Raw genomic sequence first — 19,312 nt, 5'->3', positions numbered from 1 at the left:
ATAGGGTCAGTGATGTGACTGTGTCCGAGCCTCTGATGCCATGCAAACTGGAATTGTTTTTATACAAGAACTGATGACAGGAATGGACTCCTCTTACAGCTTCTCTCTGGAGGAGCTTTCATAGGTGAAGATACCAGGTATCATGCATACTATAGGTGGCATTGCAAAACTGTGTAAACTCTTCCAACCGCACCCATAACTGTAGTATTCTACTAAATGTGTCAATATGAATGTAAATGTTGTAATGAAACCCGTATTTTTTTCCCTTCATATTTTTCCTCTGGAGCAATTTATCAAGTTATTACATTTCTGAAGAGAACATTTCTCCTCTCTGCCCCACTTTTCACCCTGTGCTTAAATAAGCGAGACGTTGGAACGCTGGAATTTGAACGATCAGTGAAGAAAAACGACTCAAAAGAAGGAGAGAAGGCTCCCACGCTGCCATTACAGTCACAATAGAACGAATTTCAGATTTCATTATGTGACTTGAAGAGGAAATGTCCCCCACTCAATAATGGACAGTTACCTACTATACAGAGGCAGAGCCGCAGAAACACTGAGCAGACCCAGTAATAGGGAGTGAAAAACAAGCAAATAGAATAAAAAAGGGGGCAAAAAAATCACTAGAGCTGCCAGTGCAAACCGCCGCTGCCCGTTGTGCTGGTGACATTGGATTTGGCGCCAGCGTTAATTGGCTCTATATGCCACTCTTTACCGCTGCGACCCTGACTTTCGAATACCTGCCCAATGCTATTATTCACAACAAGCCTGCCGATTGCTCAGCAACGGGAGTCTCTCCTTTCCGTCGGCGTTACGGCAACAGTGAAGGTCCGCGAACGCGGGGCAAGAGTCCTGGACTGCAGTGTGTTATGGGAGACAGGGGCATGACCTCCGACCCGTGTGAACCTGCAGGAAAAGTACATTTTGCTTGATAGAGTGGAATGTCAGACAGGGTACTCTTGATGGCTGTAAAATACCTTATTACAGGAGATTACGTTACATTCCCTTCACAAATACAACCCCCATAGCCCCTGACCTACGGTGCTGCCTTAACCTCTGAGCCGCTGAGCGGTAATAACCTTCACTTTCATCCTTTTCACTGTGTTCATTCTTACCGTGCTTTTGCTCTTTATCACTTAACCAAGTGAAACCACCTTTCTGTCCGTGGTCAGGAGAGGGCAGTAATTTTTATGAGTGGGCCACTCCAAGAATTTTGGGGTGCTACTGTGGGCAACATCAAAGATTGTAGCCTGTAGTTACATTTAACAGAATGGTAGAATGCACTCTTCTGAGGAAAGTCATTTTATTATAAATCAAATCAGATTAAATTCTGTTTTAAACATATTATATTCCCATAGCAATGCATTATATCAACCAGAAGTGGCAATCAAACTAAAAGAAAGTTCCTGTGTACTGACAGTTAACTTTGATGAATAATAAGAAGTTTGATTTTGCCTTTGACGTTGCCACGGGCTATATTGAGTCAATGAACAGGGCTGATGCAGCCCACAGGCCATGGTTTGCCTGGATCTGATCCTGGTAGTTTTGCCAGGATGTCAATGATTCTGTATGCCCACCGTCCTGGTGTTGTGTTTGCACTGATTTACATTAGAGGTCAGTCAGCTTTTTCACTGATGAGCCGAAGTGTGTTTAATGAAACGTATGTTTGGTTAGACAGATGTTTGTAGAGGAACTGTGGCATTGTGATTGTCTGCAAGACAGTCTGTCCTGTGACTGTGTGTGTGTGTGTGCGTGTGTGTGTGTGTGCGGACGCACGCACGCGTGTGTATGTAGGGTGATCCCTCCTGTTTGTGTGTGTGTGGGGAATGTCGTGTGTGTGTTCAGGACCTCTGTAGCTGATGAGCTGTTCTTTGCTGGGCCTTTGTTTTGGTCTACTCATGGTCCACTTCTTTGCAGAGATTAGCTCTGTGTTGTGATAAGAGAAGCAAATTCTGCCCAGTAGTACCCACATGATAGTCACAACACTATTGCTGCATAACATTTTCAAATAAAGCATGTTAAAGTATATTTTTGGTGACTGCTAAGTGTATGGTTTAGGATTTTAGCTTTGATAAACAGCTGCCATGGTTCAGTGTGATTCAGAGTAAATTAGGTTTTGAAAAGTGGTCCCTTACCAATCAGTACTGTTCTCTCAGTCATTAAAATGTGAGCGCCCTGCAGTGTATTCTGGGTGTTGTGATGTCAGTCAATGTGACTCGATATCATTTGGGTCCCGACATCCCAGACTGTGCAGCCATAACATGTATATACTTTACTAACATGTATATACATATAAGTTACATTGGAAAGGATACAAGACATTGCTGGGGTATACTTTGCAGATTATTTTATTCATTTCAGTTTGTGCGGTGGTTTGTTTTATGCATTTTTATGATTGAGTTGCTTGAGCAGCAAAGCTGTACAGTAATTAAATAGTGAGCAGTTGATTTCTCGTAGCAGATTCTAATTTCATAGTCATGAAGGTTAGAAGTGCATTTACATTTTTTTTCATAACAGATACGACAGAAAATCAATTTATGCATACGCACTGAATTGTACCATTGGCAAGTTAAATTACATTTTTTTATTTAGATCCAAGGTTGCCTGCTCAACACTCAGCCCTACCAAGCTGAAATAAAACAAACTGATTTCTTTTTGTGTGGCTAAATAAATGGAAATAAATGTCCCTGAATTGGACTCATCAAAGAGCAGAACTACAGAATGTTTCCTGTAGTGTGTTGCTAAACCTGAGCTCCATACTCATGACCACAACTGTGGCCTGTAATGGTTTGCCACCAGAAAAAAGGGACCACACCCCACCCACAGACGCAGTGCACTAAATGGTGTAGATTAAAAAAGAAAATAAGTTAGAAAGCCGTTGTGATCTGCTATAGCAGCAACTCTCAGCAACTCTGCTAGAGCTCGCTTCCTCTGAGACTTTATACAGCTAGAGTGCTACCTTGAGGGCTGGCAGAACAACTGCTGGTGCTAACTGAGAACTAAGAGACCTTAGAAAGACTGAAGCTGTATCCCTGTCCGCCTCCTCTTCCCCATAACCCTTGTCCCCTCAGTGTGAGGAATTTCTGACATTACTGAAAGGGCTAGCTGAGTCAGAGAAAAGGTGGGGGAACGGGTTTAGAATGTCTGCTTTGGGACACCCTCCTTCCTCAGCATCTATCAGCATTGCTGAGAGATGATTTCCTCTCAACTGTTCAAGAGGAGGCCCGCTGCTCAGTATGTTTATGTGTTTTATTTAAAGTCCCTGCAAACATTTCAGGACAGAAAAACATTTAACTCATATTCAATAACTTGCAATAGTTTAGCCTGCAACCCCACAACTGGTTAACAGCAATGTTAGCCAGCTAGTTCTGATAGCTAGCTGTGTTGTCCACAGTAAACAAATTAGTGTGACTGTAACTACCTAGTTGTTATTGCATTTAATTAGCTGTCTATTTATTATATGTTAACTGGCTATTTTAGCCATGTAATTTAATTGTGTTTCTAGGCAGCAGAGTAATAGCCAGTTAGCTTGCTATTGTGGCAACAATACCAGACAGATATATGTTTCTGTGGCTAGCGCGATAGTCCAGCTAAATAGCTCCTGTTTTCTGTTTGTTTTTTGTTCAGACAGATTTATGTAATATGTAATTATGTCACCTCCCACAGTATCGGGATACACTCAATATACCAGACAGCGTGTGACTCTGTGTCTTTGTGTCAGTGTTGTTTTGGGTAGCACTGTGGAGTGTTACAGTAAAGATTACCCCTCACCCATTTCGCATCGTACTGCCCCGCCAGTATCCTGCCTATCTGTAGCCCATGCACTGATTCACATCTCAGGTTCATTCAGGATAGGCAGCTTATCCTACACCTCAAACATGGGCATCTCCAATCTTAGAGGGCCATAGTGTCCACAGGGCCACAGCTGCATTTAACCGTTTAACCAAAGTCGTTATATGGATAAGGAGCCACGTCTATGGTGTGCCAGGTGTAAACCAGTTGCCAGTGGAAAGGCAGGTTAGAGTCGCCCCTCCCTGCCTGCACTGGACTTCCAGCTCACCACACACACACCGATACAGCTCAGTTCTCAAAGGCCAGAGGCCCCAGCCGCCGACAGTGACTCACACACATGCTCGATTCATATTTAATGACTCTGCAGTTGGCTTTAACATCAAAGTCTTTCATGTTGCTGTTTTTGTCAGAGGGGCAGACATGCGCCTCTCCGGGCTGGGTTTGCATGCGCAAGTGCGTCTACTTGAGGGGAACCGCTCGAACTTTAGAGATGCAGAGCGCGTCTCGTCTTTCAGACAAACCGGCCCATGCCTCGTTTAACTGGGCTGAAAGTGCCAGCACTGCAGTGTAAAGTTGTCACAGAGTCAATGTTAATCTGTGTCACTCTTAGAGATTGAGCCCTTGTGTGGATGAAAGCTAATTAAGCAGCTCCTCTCCCCAAGTGGAAAACAAGCAACAGGTCATATATTGTGGATATGCTGATGTGTGCTTGTCTTCGGTACTGGAATACTGCAACTGGTGTCATCTGTGCTAGTGTTAGTGGTTTAATGCAGCAGTGTAGCATAGTGATTAAGGAGTCGGACTTGTAACCGAAAGGTTGCCGGTTTGATTAGGTACTGCTGAAGGTACTTAACCCGCAATTGCCTCAGTAAATATCCAGCTGTATAAACGGGTAACATTATAAAAAAACTATAACCTATGTAAGTCGCTCTGGATAAGAGCGTCTGCTAAATGCCAATAATGCAATGTAATGCTGCAGTTCAACATGGAGGTGTCAGTATTGGAATAGTGCAGGCGATCTAATTGGTTGGCCATGTTCTTTGTTTTGCAGGATGGATATTCTCAGTATCATTTTGTGGGCTCTGCCTCCACAATAGAGAGGGACAGGCAAAGACCCTATTCTTCCTCCCGAACCCCCTCCATCTCCCCAGTCCGGACGTCCCCGAACAATCGATCAGGTGAGTCACCTTTTGCGCATCTGCAGTCATCTGTCATACAGGCAGACTCCAGCTATGGGAGGCTACTGAGAGCAGAGAAAGGAAACGCACAGAGATAGTGTTTGGTTGGCCACACCTCAGCATTTCCAAGTCTGCATTTTAACGGCCCTTTGCTTAGCGTGCGCTTAACACGTTCAACTAAAAACTCTCCCCAGGGTTCCTGGCCAAAAACCATATTGCACCTAATGTGTGTAAACTTGGGGCTTCCAGAGCACAGGGGTTAAACACTAATGGAAGCAGCATTTCTCAGTTTTTTTTATTTTTCCTAAAAACATTTCCTAACATAAAACCAGTGTCACCTTAATTTTGAGTTTCAGTGTTTTAAAATAAAATAACAAAATTTCATTGTATCACTTGTAATTCACTAAAATGTGAGAAATGATAAAGGGTCTGAATACTTTTGCAAGGCAGTCTGTATTATATATATATATATATATATATATATATATATATATATATATATATATATATATATAACACACACAGTGCCTTGCACACCACAGGGTTTACCTGAAGGTAAACCAAATGACAGCCCAAGGTCTGGTCTGCCAGATGACTAAATGTGATTTTAAAAAGCAGCTCTTGATATCCTTTAAACTGCTGTGTATTTTACTCGTGGTTTCACATCATTTTGCACACTAACCATTACTGAGTAAACTAATTAGACCACTGAAGTGAGGGCCGGCATTAGCGGCGGAATGGTTTAAGTCAATAATGCCTCTCCAGTGAGCTTCACATAATATTATAACCGGAAAAGTAGTTTTTCCCCCAAGGTCACCTTCAGGGAGTCTTTTTTCTGCAGCTAATTGGGTCTGTGGAACCGTCGGGCGGCGTTTGAAAAGGCCGGAGCTCTCGTCTTACGTAACACAGCGCTAAATGATTAACCGCGATGGAAATCCTGCTGATGTAACCGAGCAAAGTGAGCGTATCGCCCCAGCACAGAGGAGCTCTGATCCGGCCCCGAAAACCCGCCCCCAGCTCCTCAGGCGGTATTTCTTTTTCAACACGATGTTCCTGTTTTCGCCCCTCGGAGACAGATCAAAGCGGGGGCCGCAGAGGTGGAGTTACGGCAGGGCGATAACCCCTCAGAGCGATGCCCTGAGAAGGGGTTCAGAAGCGTGTCGCAGTTGTCAGCTCATCATAGGAGCGTCTCCCCAAAGCAAAGCATGCCAGGCGGAGGTTGCAGGTTCCAGCCCTGAATGAGGCCCTTAACTGAGGTCCCTAACTCGAAGCTGTGGAGGAGATTCGTGAAATTAATTATTTAGCGAATTATGTCATTTCAGAAGATGAAAAGCGTGTTTTGATATTTGAAAGACGAGAGATGAATCAGCTAAGGCTTTCCTGCGTATAAACAACACAGTCAGGCTCTTTAAAATGGACACTATTGTCCCCCTCAGTAATACATCCCACCAAGTATATCCCAATGTACACCGTTTATCTCATGTTCACATATATGTTGCGCTGTTTATCTGGCAGACCCCACTCCTGACAAACATTTCGTGTCATTTTCATTCAACATTTTATCTGTTCTTTGCAGCTGTCTATTTGCAGAAGTGTCTCGCATTAAATACTCGGATCAGTGGTGCTGCTAAAATGTCCATTTTCCTCACCAATGAACTACAGAGCCACCTATTAAAATGTCATTGTTCTCCGTCCATAGCAATGTTATGGGAGAAATGCAAGGGTCAATAAGGTAGCATTCCCTCACACCTGCAATGGACTTGAAGGTGTCTTAGAGTTTGTTTTATTGTTTAAACAGAAGTGATCAAGCACTATCATTGGGTGTCGGTATAGTAGGAGTGCTTTCAGATCCATTCCTTGTGATAAGTCTCTTAGTGCTTATTGATATAATTGGTTTTGGGAATTATGGGTAGTAGATTTTGCAGTGCTTTATTGTTGCACATTAACTTCTTATATGTGCAAGCCTGCAGATTTCAGTCCATGGCCAAACATGCACTTTTTAAAGTTAACTTTTTCTGTTGTTTTTCTTCTCCTGAATTTAATTTTTTAATAGAAAATAGAAAAATCAGTACAGCAGTAAACAAAAGTTAGTTCAAGTCAAAGAAAAGGGATAATCTACTTGAAGTTGAAAGTCTGAACTCCATTTCCCATGCTGCACAGTGGTCACGTGACCCAGCCAATACACCATGTGACAGGAACTCTTTTCTGAGCGACACTGGATCTACTTTGGATCTGGGGGTCCACTTTCATGCGGAAACTCTGGAGAAGCCCCTTCCCAGCATGCACCGAGGGTGAGCCAGAGCTGCGGGAGAGCAGAGCGAGAAATCCCACTGCCGTCCACATCGCAAGCCACAGGGCTGACCAACCCCACTGCGGTGAAACAGGGTGTGCCTGCTGCTTAGGGGCCAACCTTGTTGACTAGGCTGTGTTTGAGGATATCGAGCTGCATAAAACTTGTGCGCAAATTCCCAGATCCTATTGCTGTGTGGATGGGGGCGACATGGTTGGCACGGTGAAGGGAATGACCTATTCGGATGATATAAAGAGCTGTGCGGAATTATCTGTAACCCTGAACCCTCGTTTTTAAATATTATCCATTTATCCAGTTGGATATTTCACTGAAGTGCTCCAGGGTAAGTGCCCCTATAGGGGATAGTAGTGCCCAAGCGGTCAACCCTCAAGTCCAAGTACAGTCCCCTATCCATCATCAGCTGCACACAGTGCACCACACACACTGCAGTAATAGCTCTCTGCAGCAGTGAACACTCTCCATGAAAACCGAATTATGTTCTTTAATGGTCGAGGAGCTGGGTCAACAGCCCAAAGGCTTTTTTTGGGAGGCGCTGCTGCCCAACAGTTGAGCGAGGAGCTTAACCTGAAGCCACCCTGCTGTATTAATGGAAATGCAGATGATGTAAGCTGTGTTTTTCGGCTGTGGTTTACAACAGCTTCTCATGAAGTGTGTCAACAAAACAGAGACATCTACAGTGAGTCTTTAACATCAAAGTTAAAGACTCACTCTGATAAGACTGCAGTATAACTGTATAAATGCACACATGTCTTTTTGGATGTTCATTTTTAAAAGGCAATAGTTCCCTTTTCTGTCTTTAAGCCTGCAGTGGTTGCTTTGATTTGCCTAGAGTAGTCATTTAAAATGTGCCCTGTTTACCTCTACTTATGCTTTCTGATTCGACACACAGGATTTCACACCAAACCCTTCTGGTTAAATCCCTGTTTTCGCCACCACACCACACTCTCAATATCCTGTATATGATCATGGGTATCGGTTGTTTATACTGGCCATTGAATTTTAGACAGACAACATGCAGCAGGGACTTCCTGTGTTGTGACAGATAGCAGCCCTATCAGTGAGTAAATGTCAGGAAATAAGAAATATCCCAGGTGTCTGTGTGTGTGTGTGTCTGTTTGTGTGTATGTGTATCACTGGGCAATGCTATATTCCCTGATAAGCAGGCTCTACAAGCACAATAATCTCCGATCTGTTTTTTGCAATGACAGAGACAATCGGGGCACTTGTGTTGCAGATGTAGAGTCACGGGTCCCAGACGGCACATGAGCGTGTCAGAGAAACAGCTCTGACATTGTCGGGCAGACACAAAGCTATTCATCACCCAGGAACGCCCGCCTCGCAACGGAGCACCGTGTTTTATGACTCAGGTGCTCCTCTCTCTCAGAACACCAGAGTAATACAAAATCAGCAAAGCAAAAAAAAAAAAAAATCTGGGGAATCAATTAGAAGACTCAACACAATGGTGCCTTTAGTTTGAGGCCGGAAAAGTGTCTGCACTTTGTTGAGAGCATTTTGAGGAGAATGCCGATCCCTCTGGTGTGTTGAGGTTTAGATGAGAATATTGATTGAGAGCTTTTCTCAGACAAAGGGAAAAATAGAGAGGAAATGGCATGGAGATTAATGTCTTAGTGCATTGTTAATGCACTCTGAATTACACACGAGCACACACACACACACACACACACATTACTCTCTCCTTGGCCCACCTGCAGTGCAGTTTTTATGTTTGCCGTAAATCAGTTAACATGCTGATGGGCAGAAATTTTGAAAGTATACAAGAGTGAATTGCCCACAGTGTGTGTCTGTGTGCGTGAGAGAGAGAGAGACAGAGAGAGATAGAGAGAGAGGGTGTCACTCCCTGCACTCTGTGATGAGCGTATGAGAGAGGGAGTCAGTTACTACACCCTGCTGACTGTGTGTGTGTGGGTGTCAGTTGCTCTACTGTGTGTGCAGATGTCAGTTAGTGTCAGTTACTACTCTGTGCCAAGTATGTGAGAGGTTGCCATGAGTATGCTTTGGGGGCGGGGGGGGGGGGAGGGGTGACTTGAGGCCGGCGGGCGGTGTTGCTGGTGGGGGTGAGATGTAGCGGATCTGACCCATTTAGCGGCAGCGCTGTCAGGGAGCCGTCAGACGCAGCGGAGTCCTGTCCGCCCCCCTCTGTGACTCCATCACTCCGCGCTCTGTGACAGTGACATCACTGCGAGCAGCGCGCGGGCGCCTCGCCCCGCCAGAGCCGCACGCGGTGCACGTGTAGGGACTCCTCATTAAAATTAACACCCTTCCTGCACAGCGGAGAGAGGCGCCTTTGATGAAAGGCTCCACAATGGACTGACTGTGATGTCTGCAGAATTCGCGTTAACTTCATGAGAAAATTATTCTGTTTTTTATCCCTGTTTTTTTTTTTTTCATCCCTATGTAGCTATTTATTTTATTCAGGCTTTGGGCTCAAAGACAGTTCCACCGACTTGTGTGGAAAATGGTTGTTACAAGAATGTTACGCAGACAGCTTGATTTGATGGGGTTTTTTGTGGTCTTAATTCAAGACACAGAAAGGACACAGCGCTAGTCCAGTTGTGGTTTGCATGATTATAGTTTACTACAATAAACACTATATGAACTATATGAAGAATGTGCTATAGTTAATGCATTTTGATTGATTGATTGACTGGTTGTTTGATTCATTGAAACATGAGTTTGAAAAAGGGCTGTGTGCCTTCAGTTCTCTGCTTTTTGCATCCATTTGTATTGAGGAAGAAAGGGAATGTGGTGATTCGGTGCACATGCTTATGACTGTAGCTCTTCTGAGCATGCTCTGTACCGCTCTTCCTGTTGTCTAACCGCACGCCCAATCTCCTCATCCGCAGCGAGCGCGCCCGCCTCGCCCCGAGAGATGACCAGCCTAAAGGAGAGGAAGACAGACTACGAGTCGACCGGAACCAATGCCAGTTACCACGGAAACAAAGGGGAGCACCTGTCCCGGAAGGACGCCATGGCAGGTAGGAGATTAGAGCTATATTCCCAGAGGAAAGTAGACGAGGCATCTCTAATTAAGAACACCAACGAGGAAGGGTGTGTTCACAGGACTAATTAGACGGCGATTTTGTTATGTCTTAAAAGTCTCGTAATTTTAAAAATATGGGAGACAGTCACACTCATATTAAGAGTGCTTTATTGTGCTTTATTCAATACTTGATTTCTAATGACCTCGTCAAATGAGCTGAATCGGTTTGGTATACAGGCATTCTCTTATTAAGCTGATCTGAACTGAAGGCTAAGACAATTTAGATAGTGTAACAGGTCAGGATGTCTGAATTATTATCATCTACAGCCGAATCGAGTTGGCGTTCTTGGTGTTCATGGTATTGATTTTTATCCCTGTTTTGCTTTTGAAATGTCGTATATATGTTTCGTATAATTCCTTTGGGTAATATAAACTGCGTAGGTCTGCATGCATTTTGTTATGTAACTCTGAAAGCTTTATAGTAGTGGAGTGTGTTACATCTAACATGGTGATCAGTTCCACACAGTATTCTTACCCAAAACCTAGGAAGAGCGCCCCCTGGTGGTTAATATGACATCACCCGTCAGATTATTATAACAGCAGAAGTTCTATAATATGTGAGATGGAAGAGATGATTTCCTACAGTGGGTTCTGATCTGTCGGCCCCTCCACCCTCCCCAACTACTTATTGGTCTTCTGCTAAATGCCCACACAGTCGCTGAAGGTCTGCTGTGAAGTTATTACATTGTAGTAAAATGTGAGTTAGACTTTTTCTTTGGTAGACTGCATGCTTTTATGCAGAGAAGAAGGAGAAACTGTAATGTGTTATCGGTCAGTGGTAGAAGCCAAGAATACCACTGTTTAAAAGAGACAAGATCGTACTACCTGAAAATAAAATCTAAGGAAAGTGTGTGATTGGCCATACAAAGCATTTTTAAGAGGCATTGACGTGGCCTTCTCTCCATATGTCTGACTAATCACTTTCCAAAATATTGTATTTGCTTTGGACAAATTGACATTGAAATTTATCTCAAGCTCAGATTGATTTCAAGATCGGATTAGGTACACATACATTATTAAGCCTAACCGTAACATGAACTCGTCATGAATGAGTTTCTTAGATGCAGCTACCTTTCTTATATACTGATATATAGAATGAACAGCACTGAGGTACGGGCCTGCCTCTCTGTGCTTGTTATTCTGTAATATGTCAGTCGTCCTTAGTGTTTCTCATATATATATTGATACTAAACATGACATGACCCCACCCTGCAAAATCCCCAGAGTAGCAAACAAACTGTGTACAGGCTGAGTAGCAAGCTGGTCGAGTTAAGGGTGAGAAGCGAACAGGCTGAGCTCCATCCTTTTTAAGCAGTGTCAGCTGCCTTAACTCTCTGCCTGTGTGGCAGCATTGATGGTAAGCAGGTGGGAAGCCTGGAGAATTCTGTGAAATGTAAGCACCCTTTCTGCCTATCTTTTATTTCCTGTGCTTCAACACACACACTCGTGCATACAGCAAACACACACATAAAAATACATAATGGATTATGATGTACAAACAGGGAGAAGCTGGAAGACTTTAGGCTAAGGGTCACATGCACAACTAGTTTAATGAGGAGTGAGCAGACAGCAAATTGCATGTGAAAGCGTCCAGGCTGAAAGCTTTGAGCTGGCTGTGCAGTCTGCAGGGCAGAAGCTAACATACTGTATCTGATGCAGAAATATGGAAAATGAATGAGTGTCACTTACAGTCACTGCCTTAGGAAAATGTGAGTGACAGGCACTGAGTGACACCAGACACCTGCTGCTCATTCAGTCATTTCAGTTATCTCACACCTGCACAAGCACGCAAACACACAAATACCTATGTATACACATACACATACACGTACATAATATATACCTGCACGAGTGCATGCACGTACGCACACACAGCTACACACTTATACACATACACACACACACACACACACACACACACACACACACACACACACCCCTATAAACACATGTACGCACACACGTAAGTATAACCTTGTCCTAGATACTGCTGAAACCTGTAAAAGAGATGTCAAGCTACTCTATTCAGAGTGATAACATCGTGAACAAAGTCTGGATATTATCAGCAAAAGCTATTTTATCTGCTTCTGCAAAGCAGTCGCTGTCTCTGCCATTTTATAGGGAATATTTTTTTAATGGGCTGCAAGACGGCAGCATCAGGCTCCTTCAGGGGATTTCAGTCAGCATGGCTCTTCTGGGAGCTCCATTTCCACCAGCCAGCATGAGATTACCTCAGCTGGTGTTTCACAATGCCTTGGACTTGGTTATATATCCTTATAGTACACCTTTACAAACACATACATATACGTGTGCAGACACTCACACACACACATGCACACACACACACACACACACACACACACACACACACACACACACATACAGACCTGCACAAACATCCTTCCCTCATAACCTCCCTCATTTTTTCTTCCCTCATTTTTATCTCTTGGTCATTCATTAGCTCAAGTATCAAGCGGAACCTCAACGCTGTTCCGGAATTCGTATGTAACACCCAACGAGGACATCAAACACATCCAGGTAAGGCCCCCACATGTCCTGGGACAGGTGCGTGCACACAGAATAACCAAGTTCATCTCCCCACTGGCATTAAAGTAACACTACATTATTAAGGCTGAGTTCATTATCATGCAGTCCTGCTCATTGCACCTGCTTAATAAGCAAGTATTAGTATCACAGATGTCAGCTTCAGAAGCTACCATCTAGTTCACATGTCACTGCAGGTATTTTTTGAATACTCTTTCATTTTCATGTTAGTTTGTTGTTATAATGGCAGTTTTTGCAACCGTGCAATCACTATTGATAACTTTCCAGAACAACTTGCAAAAAGTGCTGTCAGTTGGGTTAGGAGTATAGTCATAGTACTGAGTTATTGATACACATACACTATAGCACCATTGTGGGAATCATTGCTGCAATGAGCGCTGCCATAAAGAGTACAACAGTGCTGTCAGAAGGCATACAACACTTACTCTAAGAACAGAGATGTGGGCATTGAATTTACAGTTGAGCTTACCAAGAGTTTAAAGAGAGGTAGAGAACCTGCTTGGCTGGACCTGTAGAGCCCTTCAATTCCTAGCGAATCAAAGTACTTCTTCATGTCTCCTCCTTCCTCAGGTCTCCGCCCAGCCTCTCCCTGCAGACAGCACCAGGAAAGACTACGAGACTTACCCAGCCTTTCAGAACTCCAGCAGAAACTTTGAGGAGGCTTTCTATGAGGACCAGGTGCACCAGCGCCCCCCAGCGGCAACAGACTTGAACATGCACCTGGGGCTGAAGTCCACCGGCAACTATGTGGACTTCTACTCAGCCTCCCGCCCCTACAGCGAACTCAACTATGAGACCAGTCACTACCCGGCTTCACCTGACTCCTGGGTCTAGGGTCGCTGTCCAATGGTGGAGTTCAGGGGTGGGGCTCTGACCAATGGCAGAGTGCAGGGGTGGAGGCTCTGTCCAATGGCAGAGTGCAGGGGTGGGGGGGGGGTCTGTCCAGCAGCACAGTGCAGGGGCAGGGCTCTGTCCAATGGCAGAATGCAGGGGCTGGGGGCTCTGACCAATGGCAGAGTGCAGGGGCTGGGGGCTCTGACCAATGGCAGAGTGCAGGGGTGCTGGGTGGGTGGGTGTCGGGGTTTGGGGCGGGGCGTGCATGTGCATGCATACCACATGACTTTTTTTTGTTTTTTGTGGGTTTATTTTGTCAGAGCTAGTTCCATTGAGAGGGGTTGCTGAGTGAGTCAGAGTATGTGGACGAAGAGAATTCCAGTTTACATGTTAAGAGAGACGAGGGGTTCCCCTGCCATGTTGGGGCGGGGACGCAAACCTCGACCTTTTGGAATTGAGATGGAATTTTGTTGAGGGAATTTGGAAGGTTGGGGATGGAAAGAGACTGCCTGTAAATACAACAGATAGCAAGTGGTAGAGTGAGTCAAGCACAAGAAAAACGAACTGTTTGTCGTTTCCACAATCGAAAGGAACAGCTTTTCACATACCATTTGTTTTTTTTTCTGTTTTTTTTTTTTAAACTACATCATTGTGGATCAAGGCTCAAACCTGAATTTTATGGAGGGTGCTGCAATCAGAAGAAAACGCCTCCAGGCTTTATTGTTTTTGGTTCTTAAACCCCGGTCATCATTATTTTTTAACTCTTTTTTTAACTTCTCAGCTGTAAAGTATTTGATGTACAGTACAGAGGTATGAGTGAGTTGTGTATATTACACAAGGTCCACTTCTCCCCCTTGACAGTGGATTCCAATATTGTTTTTAAGGTTACATTTAAAAAAAAAAAACTTGGAAAGCTGTATGAATTACCAGCGTGTCCTTTCCAAGAAGCATATGTTTTCTCAAAAAGACGGAAGTATTTAGCAGTATTGTTCATTCCTATAATGTGAATTTGTTTGTGGCAAACTAAACAAAATGTTTCAAGCGGCTCGACACAGCTAACAGCACATCACTTCACACTCCTTGTCTTTGAAGCGCTTTTTCACTGCCTAAAAAACAAAGTCGTTGTACAGTAGACATATGAAATAGACTTTTTGTTGCTTTTTTTAATTTTCCTTTGTTTTCGGGTTTCACTGAAGCAAAATTTTACTTCCTGATAATGCGGTGTCAAAGGAGAATAAATGAAACTTTGTTTGTCAGCCATGTTTTGCATAAACCTTGTGTGTCCAAATGGCATCCATGTTACCTGTACGACAAAAAAAGAGAAGAAAAAATGTGCCAAACATTGTGGTCTCCAGACGAGACCAGAGATCTTTAGGTAAAGTTTACACGCTTTTGGCTGGTAACCGGTTCTCCTGATAAAACCATTTGTAAATGCTTTTTTTTTGTTCGTTTGTTTTTGTTTTGTTTTTTAAATGTGTTTTGATGGAATCAAGCTATATATAGTCAAGGCTGGAATATTACCAGGAGGGCAAAGACACTGAGAGCCTAACTCCCTCCAAAGATGTACAAACCTGTCAGCGTTAGTCGAGCGTGTGTTGTGTGTTGACCAATGTTTGAGAAGATGGCACTCAAACGGGTGGCTGTTAGACTCAACATTACAAAACAAGTTCGTCTTAGACTAAAAAATGTGAATAGAGTATGATGAAAATATATTATATATAGAAATATAAATATATATAATTTTTATGTGCAGATGTGGGTGTCACTTACAGCAAACAGCATTATCAAAAAAAGACGTGTAAATTAGACCCAGGAATCTGGTCGCTTTCTTGTCCTGATCCCAATGTACACTTGAAGATGTCGACTTCCCTGTTCTAGGCGTACAGGATTATCATTTGGAAATATAGACGATGTTCCAGTGACTGGGAGATAACTGACTTCTGTACAATCTGGGGAACCCTGCTGGTAACAGTCACATTGGTTCACATTCAAAAGCAAATAGAAAAAAAAAAAAAAAAACAACAGACACGTCTTTAACTGATAACCGGTATTGAAAATGTGCACATGAATTTTATTTCCTTTTTTAATTTTGTTATTGTTCTCCCCCCTGATGGGGTGTTTGAAAAAAAAAAATTGTGGATCTTTTTAATTGCAACTGCTACGATATATAAACTGACCACCAAGGATGCACGGCTTTGGGATCATTTTTTCAATGTCCACACTCTTTGCTTTGGGTGTTTTAGTGCAGTGGGTTGTGTGAAAACACGTGTGAATGCAAGAGGAAGACACTTCCTTGTGAATTCAGTACAAGTTCCAAAGCCTAGGGCCTAAATCTGGGTAGGAGTTGTTTAATGTCTTCCCATTCGTTCTCGAGAGGTTTGTATTTGGTAATAAAGCTGCAGAACTCAAAATGGCCTACGTTTCACCCCGCCTTACAAGCAGATACCTCTTCACTGTAAAAGACCAAAAACCAGCTCCACACCGCCCTGGCAAACTGGCTATATTATTACCTTGGAATGATGTTGAGCCAGCGACTGGCTGAATCCTGCAGTGGTGTAAATGAAAAAGGCCAACTGCAAGGTGGAATATGACACATGCAGTCAGTGCCAAATAATAAATTGTGGCTGAGATTCCATTGCACATTCCTTGCCCCAAAAGATAATAATTTTAAAAGTCTGCTAAAAATGCAAAAAAAAAAAAGCCACACTACCTTATTGGCAAGCTGTTGAGCTAGCTAGCATGCTTAAGTGATGGTAGCCTTGTGAGTTAGCCACTGAGCAAGCTAGCTGAGTGTTAACATATATTTTTTCTGAACATATTGAAGTCAGATGGGCCATCTAATAATCGCCTAATTTTACTGGCTATATAATTCCTTCCCTCTCCACCTCAGCTGATGTGTTGAGCATTCTGTCTAAAGTGGCTGCCTTGTATCACCCAGTGGGTATTACACATTAGTGGTAGGTGAGGTAAGCCCCCCCCATCACTGTGAAATTCTGAAAGGTGCTATATAAATGCAATCCATTATTATTGTTCCTAACCATTCAATTATAAAGTTTTTAGAAAGCATTTGTGTCTACTCATTTACCGTTCAGCAGGAGTGGTCTGTATTTAAAGTTCAATTAGAAGTTTTCACTGTGTGACATATGTTACGACATGGCATGGGAAGTTTCAAGTCTGTGATTTTCACTTCATATTTCAAGTGATTGGTGTCATGTTCGTGGCAAGTTTCAGCATCATCTTTTCACAAACATTTTAATCGTCTGACTGAAAAATGGTTCCATGATGGGCAAGCAGGAGCACTTGGAAGAGAACATACATTTTGAAGCCACGTTGGTGTTCTGTGCTGTCACTCACATGTTTGTGCCCGCACACATGCACACACACACACACACACAATTGCCCCCCTCCCCCAAAAAAGAGTCAAGTAATTAAAAAAAACAATGACACGTGGCACTTCTAGCAAAAAGGGTGCCTGTATGCCTTATGTGTGGGGTGGGCCCTGACTGTGAAGAAGTTGTCAGCTCTATCTGTCTCTGCTGACTGAACTCCATGATCTACCTCCATCCCAAAGTAGCGTGGAAGAATTGTATGCCTTTTTTTGACAGTGTGAGCTGATGCACTGCCCATAAAGCTGCAAGAGGAGGAAGCTTCCAGAATAATTTACTTTAAATACTTAGCATTGCACTGACAGAGCCACTCACAAAACCACTCAGCTTGAGCTGTTCACCAGCCACACACCGGATTCTGAATGTCTGTGGTTTGGCAGGTGGGGCTCGGTATCTGTCAGCTGCTCTTTACCAGCACACATTCCACACACACAAAGAATGGCAGCTGGAAAGGAAAGCTGGCAAGAACGTTGTTCATAAAGATGGAAAATGGATGTTAAGCCTCCTCAAGTACATGTAAACAAACATTTTCATATTCATATTCATTCTGTTGATGCAACTTTCAGCAGTTAGATTTTCTAATATCTATTAGATATGAAAAACAAAATTCGCACTTTTACAATTCTTTTATTATCTCATTGTAAGCCTGGGCATGGGCTACTCGTTGTGGTACAATGTGTATTATCTTCTCTTCCTCTTATTCCCAGCATGCAATGCTCTGCCCCTGTAGAGCTGGACAATTATATTTTGTCAGGTCGGCCTGCGTTAAACAGTCCCTGGACTTAAGACTTAAAATCAACACATAATCCACAGGGCTACACCTTCACACAAAGAGCAGTTTCATGTTGCTTCACCACAGGGACCTCTGTAGCTTTTTTATGATGACACACAGCATGTGTCCCTGAGGACGGAGCTGCCACTGCTTTAGCAACGCAGCACCGAGTGGATTCTGCCTGCAGAAAAGAGTAAATCAACAGGTGTGTTTTTTTCCCTTCTTAACACTGAAATATAGAAATTATATTCTTTTCATAATAACCCCACTTATCATCCTGTTTTACTGCCAATTAATTCAGTCAGCTCAGCTGAAATGCTGCGCCCAGGGGTACAACAAAAGCGCTCCACCTGAGATTCAATCTTGCGACCTTCTGGTTTCAAGACTAAGTTCAATATTGCTCACTGCAGGCATTAGGGATTCCTACCCCACCCCCACGCCATAAAATAATAATAAATCTTGTCCATTTGCTTTCCTGCTGTTGGATGACCTTCAGAGAGAAACTAGGGGTCCAGGTTAGGTCTCCCACTGTCAACCTCTTCAGTGGTTCAATGGTTCCTGGATATAAATAAAGGTACTAGACTCTAATGAGGTATGGCTGTGTGTGGAGCATGATAATTCGTGTAAGTAATTTAAAATCACTAAAGAATGACAGCTATGTGGGCAGAGCTGTAAACTTTGAGGCACGCTCACATGTGACATTAATGACTTATCCTCCCTGAAATGCTATTTTTGTATGACAGCATACTGGAGAATAGTGAAACAACAATTATTGTGAATACTGAAAATTTAACATTAGATGTCTCAGCATAGAGCTGAAAGCCCAGTGTAAAATCTTTGCACAGAATATCAGATTCTGGTTCCACCTCTCAAATGACAAAACACAAATGTTCATGAGACGTGCGTGTGTGTGTGTGTGTGTGTGTGTGTGTGTGTGTGTGTGTGTGTGTGTGTGTGTATGTGTGTGTTATCAAAGATAACGGAAAGAACCGTCAGGTAAAATAAACTATTGTCCTGCACTGATCCCTTTCTCTCTATGACACTTTAGGCCAGCAGCTGTCCCACAAGGTGGTCCGCCTTTCTTACCAATGAGACAAGCCTTATGCGCCCCAACACAGGCCTGAAAAGTTGACACATGTATAGACATGAAATATTGGTATATGTACAGACATTATTTATTTATTTTTCCATCAACACATCAAAATGGTATTACTTTCCTTTGAGATATGGTGGCTTCTTCCCTGTCAGATGTGGAATGGTTTCCTTTGATGTTTTGCAGTTGTTCCACGTTAACTCACTACTCTTTCATGGGTATCAGTTGGTAGCAGGTGCCACAATGATTCAATGATTTACAGATTCATATTTCAATGGGATGGAATATTAGAAGACACCAGTGATTAGACAGACATGTCC

At 43.2% G+C, this 19,312-nt stretch overlaps 1 protein-coding gene across 2 annotated transcripts in view; it reads left to right on the top strand.

Moving 5' to 3' along the window:
* LOC118771140 (catenin delta-2-like) overlaps positions 1–13,867 on the top strand; it is a 202,310-nt gene extending 188,443 nt beyond the window's left edge. For both annotated transcript variants that reach the window (XM_036519030.1, XM_036519031.1), the window contains 4 exons: positions 4,844–4,970; positions 10,146–10,277; positions 12,804–12,880; positions 13,478–13,867. In XM_036519030.1, the coding sequence (XP_036374923.1) occupies positions 4,844–4,970; positions 10,146–10,277; positions 12,804–12,880; positions 13,478–13,741 (600 nt within the window). In that variant the 3' untranslated portion in view covers positions 13,742–13,867. The remainder of the gene's footprint in view (positions 1–4,843; positions 4,971–10,145; positions 10,278–12,803; positions 12,881–13,477) is intronic.
* The last annotated feature ends 5,445 nt before the right edge of the window (positions 13,868–19,312 follow it).

This window comes from Megalops cyprinoides, chromosome 24 (genome assembly GCF_013368585.1).
Source record: "Megalops cyprinoides isolate fMegCyp1 chromosome 24, fMegCyp1.pri, whole genome shotgun sequence".
Taxonomy (NCBI): domain Eukaryota; kingdom Metazoa; phylum Chordata; class Actinopteri; order Elopiformes; family Megalopidae; genus Megalops; species Megalops cyprinoides.
Note: the sequence above shows the minus strand (reverse complement) of the source record. Positions and strands in the feature narration are given on the sequence as shown.